Source organism: Planococcus citri, chromosome 5 (genome assembly GCF_950023065.1).
Source record: "Planococcus citri chromosome 5, ihPlaCitr1.1, whole genome shotgun sequence".
In the NCBI taxonomy this organism is placed as follows: domain Eukaryota; kingdom Metazoa; phylum Arthropoda; class Insecta; order Hemiptera; family Pseudococcidae; genus Planococcus; species Planococcus citri.
The window spans coordinates 65,848,923-65,863,088 of NC_088681.1; the positions used below are offsets into that span (position 1 = coordinate 65,848,923).

The 14,166-nt window shown below is 36.7% G+C and overlaps 2 protein-coding genes across 2 annotated transcripts in view; both read left to right on the plus strand.

Moving 5' to 3' along the window:
• The window catches only part of LOC135848253 (uncharacterized), a 260,195-nt gene that overhangs the window by 216,346 nt on the left and 29,683 nt on the right, over positions 1-14,166 (plus strand). The gene's annotated exons all lie outside the window — the stretch shown is intronic.
• Positions 309-10,903, plus strand: LOC135846363 (uncharacterized). Its single transcript, XM_065365406.1, has 2 exons — positions 309-1,326; positions 7,989-10,903. The coding sequence occupies exons 1-2, from the start codon at positions 1,312-1,314 to the stop codon at positions 10,251-10,253; spliced, it is 2,280 nt and encodes a 759-aa protein (XP_065221478.1). The 5' UTR covers positions 309-1,311; the 3' UTR covers positions 10,254-10,903.

Consider the following 14,166-nt stretch of genomic DNA (forward strand, 5'->3'; position numbering starts at 1 on the left):
TGCCTATTTTGTAAATAATGTGTAAATCTCCCCTCTCTTTTGGTTTCTTGCTTGTTAATTCGAATCATATTATCATTATTTTCGATAGAGCTTAATTTTATGTTGATAGGTAGGTTTCCTTTTATCCTAAATACCCATCCCAATAATCCAATATGTGAATCCTTTTATACCTACAACACTCGCTACTCTCCCTAGTCTAAAAATATTCATCAATTTCCTAATACCTATCCAACATAAAATTAAAATGGCGCCCAACGTGGGGCTAGGGCTTAGTGTGTGTAAATAGGTTCAATTACCTAATTAAAATTATTAATTTTCGATCTTTTTGTGTCAAAATTCCATTCGAACATGTGGTTCAAATTTTAACATGAAAATAGGATTCGAATAACAAATAGGCCTAGATTAGTTTTATATCGTTATCGCAATGTGCCATTCTCTCGCCTTTAGGAAAGTTCGGTCAGTCTCGGATAGGTAGGTACTGAATTGGTAGGTACCTATCTTCCTAGGGGTATTTGCGTGTGAGAGAGAATGTTTTAACTCGTGCATAATTGTACTAGCCTTCTAACGCGATAAAATTGTAACAGAAAAGTACCAGACCATCGAATGCAACGAGTACCAACGAGAAACGAACGAGATAACGATTACTCTTCAGCTGCTACAAAGTACCAGAATTGCTTAGCATTAGAAATAAAACATGTTACAACTAGATTTACGTTCAAGTACGTTGTATTGCTATGGCAAGGCAGGGTTTGAGTAATAAAGGCCGCTAAATTATTTTCCCCTCTCCCGCATATGTTCGAACACCCGAGTGTTTGAAATATGCCTTAGTATTAGTATGTGTTTTTATAATAAAATCACCAGAAAATCAAATAAAAAAAAAAAAAAATTACGTGTAGAAAAATCGACACTCGCGTCGACTAAATTCCAAGAATCGTAGGATATTTTTCTAGATATTGTTATTGTGATGTCGAGTCGCCATTTTGTAATGCTTATCTCTATTGTCTATTTCCAAACGATCGCAGTGTTTTGATACAAGCTCTTTGAGTATTCTTTCTACTTTCATTCGATGAACATCGTTGATTTTGCGTCGCGTAATTTTTCATCTATTTATGCTTTGTTTTTTGCGATTTTTAATTCGAATAAATGATGCGATCGTGTAATTAATGAGTAATTGATTAACGTAAAGGATTTTGTGGAGTTAAGTGCGATTTATTCGTGTTATTGTTCGATTTCGGTATCTCATCAGATCCAGCCGAATACGTTATCTTTGTTTACCTTTTGGAATCGCTTGTTTTCGTATTGATATTTACTATGACTTCGATTGAGGTAAAGATTTTGGAATTTTGTCTAGATATGTGTTGTATTTTTCTTTTGTGTGTATTTGTGTAAGCTCAAAAGTATTTTACGTGCCAAAATTGGTTATGTGAATAACCTGGCGCCTGACGTGAGTATTTGTTTCCTTTTAGATTTGTTTCATGCACGTCAGGTATTTTTGAGCTGTTAGGTTAGTTTGTGTTAATGTTAGAGTAGAATTCGAATGTAAAACCATTACCTAAGGATTCGAATAGTTAGGGAACTAGGTTCAGTTAGGGATTTAGTTAGTTAGGAATATTCTGACCGGAACAAGCCATTGGTGTGCTTGAGTCTCCATTAATTCGATTTGTATACAGTGAATAGTGAAGAAGAATTCAACGTTGCTGATATCGACGATTCGATTGTAGACATTCGATCATTCGATCCAGCTATCATCAACTTTACGATAAATAGTAGTGATATTAATCTCGAAATTTCGAATAACGAAGAAAGCGACGATTCTGTTCAAACGATAACCGAAGCAGACGATTCAATTGAACGAGAACTTCGCGGTATTCGAGACCAGTTTAACGAAACTCGATCCAATTTCTCCGACGACGAATTCGAATTACCTAAAAAGTCCAGAAAATCTCGCAGTTTGTCGAATTCATCATCATCATCGATTGCTTCTGCATCTCCAACTTCGATTACAAATAAATTTGAATTATTATCAACTGAAGAAAAGAAGAGTAAGCGTCAGTCTCGTCATCGTAGAAGAGCTAAACTTTTCTCTCCAGTTGGCCCACATTTACGTGCGATTTCACATCCGCCTGGTTTCTACAGAGAAACAAAACCAACGTTTCGACCTCGTACAAAAAAGACGTACGATTCTAACGACAGTGATTATCACGAAGTTCGCGAAGAAATACCTGTTGAAGAAATTGCTGAAGTATTCGACGAAGTCATGCAAGCTGAACTCGAGGAGTTGAGAGCTAAGTACGCTGATTTGCAAGCGACTGAGAGGTCTCTTCGCGAGAGATTGAATACTCGAGAATCTCTCCAGAATGATCCAGTTCCAGGAACGTCAACTGGAACCGGAGGTGTCTCTGCCAAACAATTATGTGATATATTGGCTGTTAATAATAGCACTTTTGCCGAAGAAGTTGCTAAACAATTCTCTATCTACGTTCCACAACCTCAACAACAAGGTGGACGTGGTGGTGGAGGTGGAGGTCGAAATCAAGACTTTGTTCCTCAACCTACTTGTTTGATAATACCGAAACGCAACTATAATTTAGCAGCTGATAGCGAAGAGCTTTCTTTCGGTATTCCCGGTACTAGATCGTTATTGAAGATTTCACCAGTTGTATTTTCCAGCGTCGATAATTCGAATCACAACAAAGCTACCAAGACAATTCTTCAAAATGCTCGTTTGAAATCTTGGACAGCTGGAAAAGACCATCGTTGTGTCGAAGAATTCATCGTAGAATTTGAAAACGAGATTCGTCAACTAGTTAAAACCAACCAAGAATACAATATTGGATTCGATCATTTTCTCGATTCTCCAGATTTATTGAATTTCAAGAAACAGATGAAAGTAGATACTCCATGGCATGAGAATGCGATCAAATTGATTCAAATGTATTCGAATGTTCGTGAGCATTCTAATGAATTAAAATGTTTCAATGAGAGTGTCAAAAAACCTCAACAGAGTGCTGTCGATTATGCCACTTTTTGGTTACGTCGTTTACATTGGAACTCCTCGGTAGAAGCGAAATACGTATCTGAAGTTTTATTGGAAGACAATAAAATTGGAATGAAATATCGAGAAATTTTCAAAGAGTGTTCACCGACCGACTCTATTGAAGATTTAATTGAAAAAATTACGAAACTTGAATTCTCCGGTACTTCTAAAGAAAAGAATATTGACGCATCTTCGTATTATCATCAAGTCACGAAACCTATGCTTGACAAAGAGAAGAAATCATATTCGAATAAAGATGGTTCAAGTTCCAGTAAATCTTCCAGTGGTTCCAGTTCGAATAAAGAGCCACCAAAGCCATCTTCGAATAAGCCGAATCCTTTTGAAAAGTTTAAAAAGGGTCAGCTGCTCAAATACGTCAGTTCAAAAGATGGCAAATACCAATTGAAGAAAATCGAGAGCATAAAGGAAGTAGAAAATGAACCTAATGCTCAAATTTACATCATCGATCAAAATCATCAATTAGTCGATTACGTGAAGCCGAAAGAACATGAACCAGAACCTGAAGGTGAAGCTTTCGATTGCGAATTCGACCCCAATGATTTAAACTACTGAAAGGTGCTACCAAAGGTCGCAGTAGTACCTTCACTCGAGTTAAGCCGACCAAAAAGTTCACTTTACCGAATGCTTCCATTGTAAATACCAAAAATGCACCGATTGTACCACCAGTCATTCCAGAAATTCCAAAACAGAAAGAACCAGTTTATTTGTTTTGTGATGGAATACTTTACATCGGTAGCAACGTCATGTTCCGTTTCTTGCGTCAATATGATAAGAAACCCGCTTGTAATTTGGAAAATTACAAATTAGTTGGTGACAATTTAACTGCTAAAAAAGTCAATCAGTTATTCGATGAACACACCTTCGATATTCCGGCCGGCGTCGAACATGCAATTATCCATCTAGGATTGCAAGAATCAATATTCAAGAAGCTTGATAGTTCGATTTTCCAAATGGAATTGGAAAAATTGATCATGCGATTACGTGATAATTACCAACTCAAGCACATTGTTCTCGCTTTGATCGCTCCGACTAACTTTGCTGTTCCAACAGTAGAATATTGGGAAACTCTCGAAGAAGTAAATAAAACGATTTACTTTACAGCAGGCAAGCAAGATAAATGCCTGTTTTGGAACGCGTTTTCTCCATTTGTAAAACGTAACGAACTAATTCCAAATGAAAAGCGATGGTTTAAATACGTGGCTGAAGGAAATATCTTGTACGATATAAAAAGAGAATTATATCAAGGTGGCGTTAATCCGAAGACCGCTAAAGCAGATTTGGCAGGTTGGAAAATATTCGAATTAAATAAACTACAATACGAAATGTGTAGCTTTATGAAGAAGTTTTGCCATATCAACATATTCGAATCTACAAAGCCACAACCGAAAGATGAAAATCTCGATCATCTTTATGGACGTACAGATGCTCCAGTAGTATTCAATTTGAATGACAGCATCATTGACGTATTACAACCAGTCGATATTGAGTATTCGAATAAAGACATTTCACCTAAAATCAAAGTACAATTTGGCAAAATTGAGATCGATGCTCTGATTGATAACGGGTGTTCGCACGTTCTAATGAACGAAAACGCTTACGAGCGTATATTAGCAGAATATCCAGAATACAAGAAGAGCGAAGTGAGAGCTGAAGGGATGGGCCAGAAGTTTACATTGGCTGCTACAAAATCACATCCTAAGATAAATAAAATGGCATATTTATCAATCAGCTTTCCTACTCAAAAGCCAAATAAGAGCGTCTATAACATTCAAGTATTCATTGTTAAAGACCTCAACGCTCAGCTTATCATCGGTCGCAACCTAATGCGAGCATTCGAAATGGTCATCTTTACGGCGAAAAATTATATCGAATTAACTGATCCTGCCAATACTTCCGGTAAAAATCGAACGTTCACGATTCCATATCAAGAAGCTGAAAAAGTTCCAGTCAATTTCGAATTAAAACCTGATCCTAAACAACAGCCGTTAAAAGAGGTTCATTTCATCAACTTCATCAAACCAGAAGAAATATTTTCAATTAGCGAGAATCCTGAGTATGTCATCGAAACTGAGCTTCGTTACAAAATCGAAGAAGCTGTCGAAGGCACGGAATTATCTCAAAAACACAAAGGTACGTTGCGTAAGCACCTATATAACAATTATGAGCCATTTGAAAACAGGATAGGTCTATGTAATTGTTACGAGCATAGGTTTGCCTTTGTGGGAAATAAACTTCCCCCTCCTCATAAAGTTTGGTGTAAAACCAGGCCTATTCCACATCGATATGAAGATGGAGTCCACGAAATCATCCGAAAGTGGAAAGAAGAGGGAAAGGTAGTTGAAAGACAGTCTCCTTATAAATTAGGATTAGTATACGTTGACAAAGGAGGTGGTAAAGTTCGAATCTGTCTTGATGGTCGTCCATTGAATGAATTTATCTATCGTCATTCTACAGAACCTCCGAACATAAACCATATGCGTATGAAGTTCAAAGACGCGAACTACTTTACGATATTCGATTTCAACAATGGTTTTATGCAAATAAAAGTAGTCGATGACCAACAATGCGTTTTATCATTTACTGTCGATGGCATTCCATTAGTCATGACAGTAGTTGGTTTTGGTACGGAGGATTCCCTTGCAGCATTTGTCTACGCTTTGAGATTGGTACTCCGCGGATGTGAAGATTTCACAGGAGTTTACATGGACGATGTAATTATCTATTCGAAGACAATAGAGGAGCATCTTGAGCATATTCGAATCTTTCTCGAAAAAGTCAAAGCTGCGGGAATGACTTTAAATCTCCGTAAGACACAGTGGTGTCGAAGAAAAATAAAATATTTGGGAATGATCTTTTCTGACGAAGGCGTACAGGTAGATCCAGAAAAGATAGAACCGATATTGAATTTTGAGCTTCCCAAAGATGTAAAGTGCCTCCAGCAGTTTCTCGGTATGTTTCAGTACTACCGAGAATATATGCCGAGAATCAGCCTGCTGTGTGAGCCTTTATATGCAATGATTGCTAAAAAAGGTGTTTTCATTTGGACTGAAGAGAACATCCAATGTTTCAATTTATTGAAACAAGAATTAGCCAATGAAACCCTTCTCACTTACCCTGACTTTTCCAAGCCCTTCTACGTGTATACTGATGCGTCTACGAAGGCAATTGGAGGTGTTGTTATGCAACCGAATAGAAAGAATGGGAAAGAGCTTATGATGCCGATAGCTTTTACTTCCAGAGTCTTAAAAGGATACGAGAAATCCTACTCTGTGATGGAGCTAGAATTATTAGCCGTTGTACATCTATTGGCTAAAAATTATTATTTGCTCGCTGGAAATGAGGTGAACTTGTATACTGACAACATAGCAGTCACCTATTTAAAGAAAAATCAATTACTTCCGAATAGAATTATAAAGTGGTTACTTTACCTGGATAATTTTCGTATCAATATTCGTCATATTGCTGGAGCTGATAATTCGATCGCAGATTTTTTGTCTCGCTATTCATTTAACATCACTGAAAACGATAAGAATTTCACCATATTTCTATTCGATTATGTAACACCGAAGTGTTTGTATACTGAATTTCGAAGACTTCGTTCGATTCAAAATAATGATACAGCAGTTCAAAATTGGATCGCAAAAGCACCAGAACGAGTTCGAATTGATGATGATTTAAAATTGATTGTTTTCCAAAATCAAAATGACCAAGAATGGAGAATTTTTATTCCAAGTAATCTCCAACTTGATATCATTAACCATTATCATTATGACTATGGGCACGTTGGAATTACAAAATTAATTCGAATCATTCGAAGGCATTTTGACTGGCCTGGACTGACATCTCAAGTGCAACAATACGTTAATGGTTGTATATCTTGCCAGGTATCAATGCGAACTACGTCAAGAATGTATGGTCCAATTCAATCGATAACATCTGACAATTTTAATCACATTCTTTGTCTGGATAATTTTGGCCCGATTCCATCGAGTACAGCTGGTGTTGACCATGTATTCGTAATAGAGGATCATTTCACCAAATACGTTAGACTTTATCCAATGAAAGTCGTGACCTCTACGAATATCATTGATCGAATGGAAAAATGGATAGCTGAATTTGGTTGCCCAAAGATCATTTTGAGCGATAATGGACCGCAATTTTCTTCAAAACTATGGAGAAAATATTGGCTCAAAAAGAATGTTCAAATACGTTATACATCGCGTTATACGCCAAATTCGAATCCTGCCGAACGTATAATGAGCACATTAGGTTCAAGTATTCGAAAATACCTCAGTGATAAGCAGAAAGCATGGTGTCGTATTATTCCTGATATTGAGCGAAAACTCAATTACACTGAGAGTGCTGTGACTGGATGTATTCCCTATGAAGCAGTTAAAGGTAGACTCGTTCCTGATCCACTCGTTGAAATTGTAAAGAAACGAAAATTACCTGAAAATCTCCATCAGAAGATATTCGATAATCAACGTAAAGAAATCGAGAAAAGAAGAGAATATTTTAGCAAAGTTCATCCTCCAGTTCGATTAAAAGAAGGGGATCGTGTCTTCGTAAAAAACCGAGTCCAATCTTCGAAAGAAAAAGGTGTCGCCGCTAAACTGTCTCATCAGTGGAAAGGTCCTTATAAAATAGTCAGTAAACCTTGGATCAACGTTTACGAGTTGGAAGACGAAAATAGACCCGGCTACATCATTCGTGAGAACATTAGACATCTGAAAAAATACGACAAGGCAACTGATGATCCAGAAACGCCTCCTATAGAGTAGTGTCTTAAGTCTCGTCTTGTCTTAGTCTTCTTTTCTCCCTCTCTCTTTTTTAATTATATTTTAGCGTTATAAAATAGTTTGTATTCGAATAAAAAAGTCTCGTAGAATTATTCTAATCTATGAAAAATGGTATTTTAATTTGTTCACAGAATAACATGTACGCGAGTTGTCTCGAGGGACACGTACATCCTCTAAAGAATCAACAAATGCAGAATATCGCTGCTCATACTTGCACAGCAGATGACCTTGATCTACGAGTAATGTACGTACGTGGAAAACAGCAGCGGACATTATTGATTGTTTTCCAAGAGGTCACCTGTCCGATTAAAACAACCATTCGCCGCTATATCGATCGTCTCAATCTTCATCCTGAACTGGCAGAGTACTACAGAGAGAGCGAATTTCAACGAATCGAGCTGTATATCAGAGAGTATCTCTTAACCATCTTGGCTGCTGATCTGATAAAAGGTTTCAAGCGCTGCGTCATATCCGATCCGGCTCCGAGGCTATCTGAACAGGTGTCTTCCGTTGCGGTTGAGATCATCAATTTACGATCGTTCTTAGTTGACTCAATCACCTCGCTTTGGGTACCTCCGCCTCCTCTCGCTCGTCCGAATCTTTCGATAAATATACGAAGAGCCTTCTCCGTTGACGATTTGAATCTGCCACCGTACGTAATTCCCGCCGTTCATGTCGAAAATGCTGAGGAAGTCATCGCTCCTATTCGAATTCCAGCAAACGATAACGTCGCAACTGCTCAGTCCGCCGAAGAGAACTCCGATAATGTTTTTGATACGACTGATGGTGACGATGACGATGTGTTCGAATCAAACTTCGAGAAATTAAATAAGACATTCCACGATCTCAACGTTACTCTTTCCGAAGACGATGTTCGAATGATCAATTCAACGAAACGAGAATTATTCGTCAGCCTTACCCGATGTGATACGAAGAAATCTGAGCTGAAAAGCCCAGATGAAAGTTTGCCAGAAGCCAAACGTCATGAGCCCGAAGTGTTGCCTAAGCCACCGAAATCAGTAACATTTCACTTTGCTGAAGGTGAACTACCATCTCATCGATTAGTCACGCCCGACGAACCGCTACCTTTCACTCTTGAAAGCATGTTGGCCCAATTGAAGGCGAATTCGGATAGCGCACCTTCAACTTCATATTTGGTACCTCCAGTGATTGCATCCTCAAGTGATCACATCTTCGTTCGACCGCCGCCTTCAGATGCTGAGAATGAAAAATGCAACGATAAATCCGAGAGTTCACCTGATAACAAGAAGCCTGTCGATTCGAATGATGTTGAAAATGTAGTCACTGATAGATCTAGTAATTCGAATGTTCCAGCGGTGATTCCTGCAGCAATTCCAGTCATCCCTACCAACGATCGTGCTTATCTTCGAGTAACTTTTCCACGGTTCAATTACGCCGAAATCGATGGCAAACAATACTTCGCTCGTGATCTTATCGATTCGGACAAAATCCCAGAGCAGAGATTCAAGACATACGTTCCGCCTTTTTATCCGAGAAATTATATACTTATGGCATTCGAATGGAACGGTCCAGATTTTTCTTCACTCTACTTACGTCTCTGGAATGGCCTCAATAGAGGGACCACCGTTAATTACCATATTGTGGTACCGATTTTTCCACGTTATGTGCGTAGACAGACGTTTGAATGGCCTCGTACCCGAGTTGAAGCTTTATGCTGGAGGAACCATTTGAACTTTGTGCGGAAAACGGTTTCTGAAGAAATTTTTCCTCACGAGTATGTCGATTTCCCGAGATGGAGCTACGAAGACAGGAACTTGGAGGTGAATCATCTTCTTACCATACTCGGTAACGTACGTGGCCAGGAATTGGAAATAATATTTGATGCGACGTTGCCAGTTTCGTTAATCAGCCAAGACGCCGTCGACAATTTAACACCTTTTGTCGATTTTCAATTCACCGAGTTACAACATCCACGCGCCACGTACGTACCGTGGAAGGATTTTGTTCGAGTGCTTTCTCACAAACGTACTACCGTTCCTATTCGATTAACCCCTAATATCAGATGGCATGTCGAAGAAGAACATTTGTTCAATTGTTACGTCGCCGATTTCCCTGTATCCAGAGGACGTGATCCAAAGTTAGGAACGATAATTCTCGGAAGACAATTGATTCCGCACATTAATCGATTTGACCCAGATAAATTGGATATGTCGATCATGGGTCCTGAGGAGAATCGAAGGTTGCGATCAATTCGTTGTAAAGAAAAAGTCCCAGAAATTCGAATTAGGGGATTAATGCGAACATTACGGGAAGCGACTCCTGATGACATCAAGGCTGAATTCGAACCTGTTCAGAATTATTGCATCGAGAAGATAAAAGGTTGCCGTTATGACGAAGATTATGTCGACTTTTAATTCGATTTTTGTATTTCTTCTTCTCGTGTATTTGTACGTGTTCCTCGTGAAAATTGTGAATTTTGTGTACTGTTTATCGATTGCGACTAAACCTACCCGGATATGACTCTGTAAATATTTTATTTTTCTTTTTTCTTTTTTATTCGAATTATTGTTATTGGTGTTTAGTTCGATTTGTTTTGTTTTGTTTTTGTTTAAAAATCTGATCATTGAATAATTTTTCCTTATGAAGGTTTTGTAAAATAGTTTATTAGATTTTTCATTTGTCATTCGATTTATCATATCAGTAGAAAAATTATTGTATTTCTGTTTCTTACTTGTGTAGTCTAGCTTTTCCTTTTCCTACTCGGCGATTTCTTCCTTGTCGGGGGGAGAGTTTATGTAGTATAAGTACCCCTTGCTATCATGGGATAGACTGTACTTACTACATGAATTCGAAGAGCTTACGTCAGAGAATAAATCTAGAGTGGGAAATGGAAAAGTTTATGACGCTAGGTACTTACCTACCTAGCGGCAGTATGTTTTTATTTGATGTAATAGTAAGAACGTGTGATATATGTTCGACCGTTTTTTTATCTTTTATTATTCAATTTGCAATGTAAAGTGTTTCTAATTCGAATGATTAATTAAACTATTTTTCAATGATCTAATATTTGTGTCGTGAAAGTTAATTTGCTCAAAGGAACATGTTTTTCTGATTGATTCAAGTATTGGATCTAATGGAGTAAGTCATATTTTCGAGTACACCGGCATGGCTGGGACTTGATCCCATGCCAGTTCCGGTCAGAATATAGGTCTTATTTCATAGTTAGGTTTAGAGATAGCCAAGGTAAATGGCTCCGTTAAAATCTGAGTACGAAATATCCAAGGTAATGGTTTAGTGGTTAGATTCAATTAGATAGTCTAGTTAAAGACTTAATAGGACCTAATTAATAAAATGAGATGATCTCGGAGTAGATCTATTAAGACAGTACCATCTATTTTCTCCCTTGAGGTTGAAATGTACGTAATTCTTAGCTAATTACAATTCGAATTATATAATTAGGACAAGTCCAAAACATGATTGTCGTTTTGATAGGCTCTGCCTATTTTGTAAATAATGTGTAAATCTCCCCTCTCTTTTGGTTTCTTGCTTGTTAATTCGAATCATATTATCATTATTTTCGATAGAGCTTAATTTTATGTTGATAGGTAGGTTTCCTTTTATCCTAAATACCCATCCCAATAATCCAATATGTGAATCCTTTTATACCTACAACACTCGCTACTCTCCCTAGTCTAAAAATATTCATCAATTTCCTAATACCTATCCAACAGGGAGTAATAAAAGGTTACATCTCAAAAAAGTGAAATTTTACTGGAGAGTGATTTCTTCACCCGTACGGAAAAATACTATAGTTCGCCATAGTATTTTTCCGTACGGGCATTTAGCATAAGAACATTTTGAAAAATTAAATCTTAAAGAGGAAATATTTCAATGTTTGGAAAACATTTTGAGTTATAACCTTTCATTAAAGTTGATGTGGAGGTGAAAAGAAGCGTCCAAAAAAAATTTCATTTTAACAATGTTGTAGAGAATTAAATTTCCAATCGACATAATGTCGTTAGTTTTATTGTAGAGTGCTTAGTTTTTGAGTTTTTCTCAAAAAACTAAAATTTTACTATACGTGCAAATTCATTTTTCTGAAAAGTGATCAATTTAAAAATTTTTTTCCATTTGGTACAAACCAATAAAAAATACACTTCTTGTAACTATTTCTAACTGACAAACATTCAAAACAATCAAAACTGTTTGTTAACACTTTGTATGTACGAAATTTACTCAAAAAAGGTGGAGTTTTTTGAGATGTACCCTTATAACTCCAAACAACTTGCAATGTTGTTGGGATTTTGAGTTAGGCCATTTGCGTTTTCTACAAGATCTAGATAATGTACCCAACTCAAAGTGTAAATTTTGGTTGAGGGGGGTCATACAAACCCCAAAAATGCAAAAACGTCAAAATAAATTATCTCATCAGATAATCATTTCTTTATTGCAGGGTATAGATATGATGCATGTTCGAATTTATCCAATTTGGTAACCTGAACAGACGTTTTGTACCTTTTGAGTACCATAGGTAGAGTAAGTGGTAGTAAAATGGACCAGGGATGACCAGGGTCAGTGATGGAAAACTGAAACTGAAACTAGAACTGAAATGAGAAAAACTTAAACTAAAAATTGAAAACTTGAACTGAAAAAAATAAAACTGAAACTAAAAACTAAAAACTTGAACTGAAATGTAAAAAAAGTTTTGCCATCATTGAATTTTGTCCACAAAATCATCAATCTATGCTCAAAATTCTTATTTTTTCAAAAGCTTTTGCCCTCGCTTTGCTCGGGCCAATTTAATTCCTTTCTTTCTAATCAGAGTTTTAAAAAAACCATTGATGTTTAGAAAAAGTGGAAATCAGAAAAACTTGATATTGTTCTACTTTTTGAACTACAAATTATCGAAGCTTTTGCCCTCGCTTTGCCTGGGTCAATTTGTCTCTCTTCTCATAGTTACAATTTCAAGAAAGTCAAGACAACTTTTGTATTTAAAAAATGTTGAGATGAAAAACCTAATTTTTTCATTAAAATTGATGTTGTTCTACTTTTTAAATCACAAATTTTCCAAAACTGAAAACTTTTGCCCTCACTTCGCTCGGGCCATCCAAGATGCTCCTTGTAAAATATTAAAAATATGAAAATTAAACAGAACAGTTACAGAAATACTCAATACTCAAAGTATACAAAAAATGCAAAATTTTCACTTTTTCTGAACAGAACTACTGGATTTTCAAATTTTTTTGATAGGTACTACAGTACTCAGCACGTTAAAATTTTGATTATTGTGGCGAAATAACAAAGGATGATGCAATCATCCTCCCCAGTGTTGAGAACCGTTTGGAACCACCACAACCGCTTTTTTAGGTCAATTGAAACGGGACCCAGAACCATCAGAACCGTTTCAAAATTTGGAAAAGAGAAGTACCGAAAGAACAACCATATAAAATGATTTTGAAACAATTTAGAACCATTTAGAACCGATTGAGTTTTTTAAGGAAAGAACAACCAGAACAAGAACCAGAACAAGTTCTAAATAAGAAGAACCATCAGAACCCTTTTCAGGAATCGGTTCTTTTTGGTCGTCTCATCATTGAAACTTCGTTTTTTTTACCAAAGTGAAATAAGAATTCATGTTTTTCATGCAAAATAAGCGAGGTAAAGGGGAATTTTTGCAAATTTTCAATTTTTTGCCAATTTTTTGCATCTGGAACCATTTGGAACCATTTTTTAATTGGTGGAACAACCAGCACCACCAGCAAAATATCAAAGGAGGAGTAAAAGGAACCACCAGAACCGTTTGAGTTTGAGAAGAACTGACAACCATTTTGGAAGAACAATGTGAAAGGTATCTTTTGGAACCAAAACAAAACCGTTTCAAAGCCACAACTGGGAACCTTTTGAGAACCGAAACCAGAACCACTTATTTTCAAAGGTTCTGAAAACCACAACCATCACAACCAATTCAAATCCAAACGGTTCTCAACACTGATCCTCCCATGTGGCAAACTTGTCTTTTCTCCCCCCCTGCCCAGATTTTCTCTGTGCAGCCTGCAGCCCTGCATATTTCTTCACAATTTTTGAGTTTGAAATGTTTGAATTTTGAAATTTGAAGTTATTGTTGGCAAGTCAACTCAGTCAAGTAGGAATAGCAAATTAGTTATGAAAATTCATGAAAGAAAAGGGGAAAAAATTTCATTTCTTTTTGAACCTCAAGAAAAAATTATGAAAACTGAAACTGAAACTGAAATGGAAAACTGAAAACTTGAACTGAAAAAATCAAAACTGAAAACTGAAACTAAAAACTTGAACTGAAATGTAAAAGTT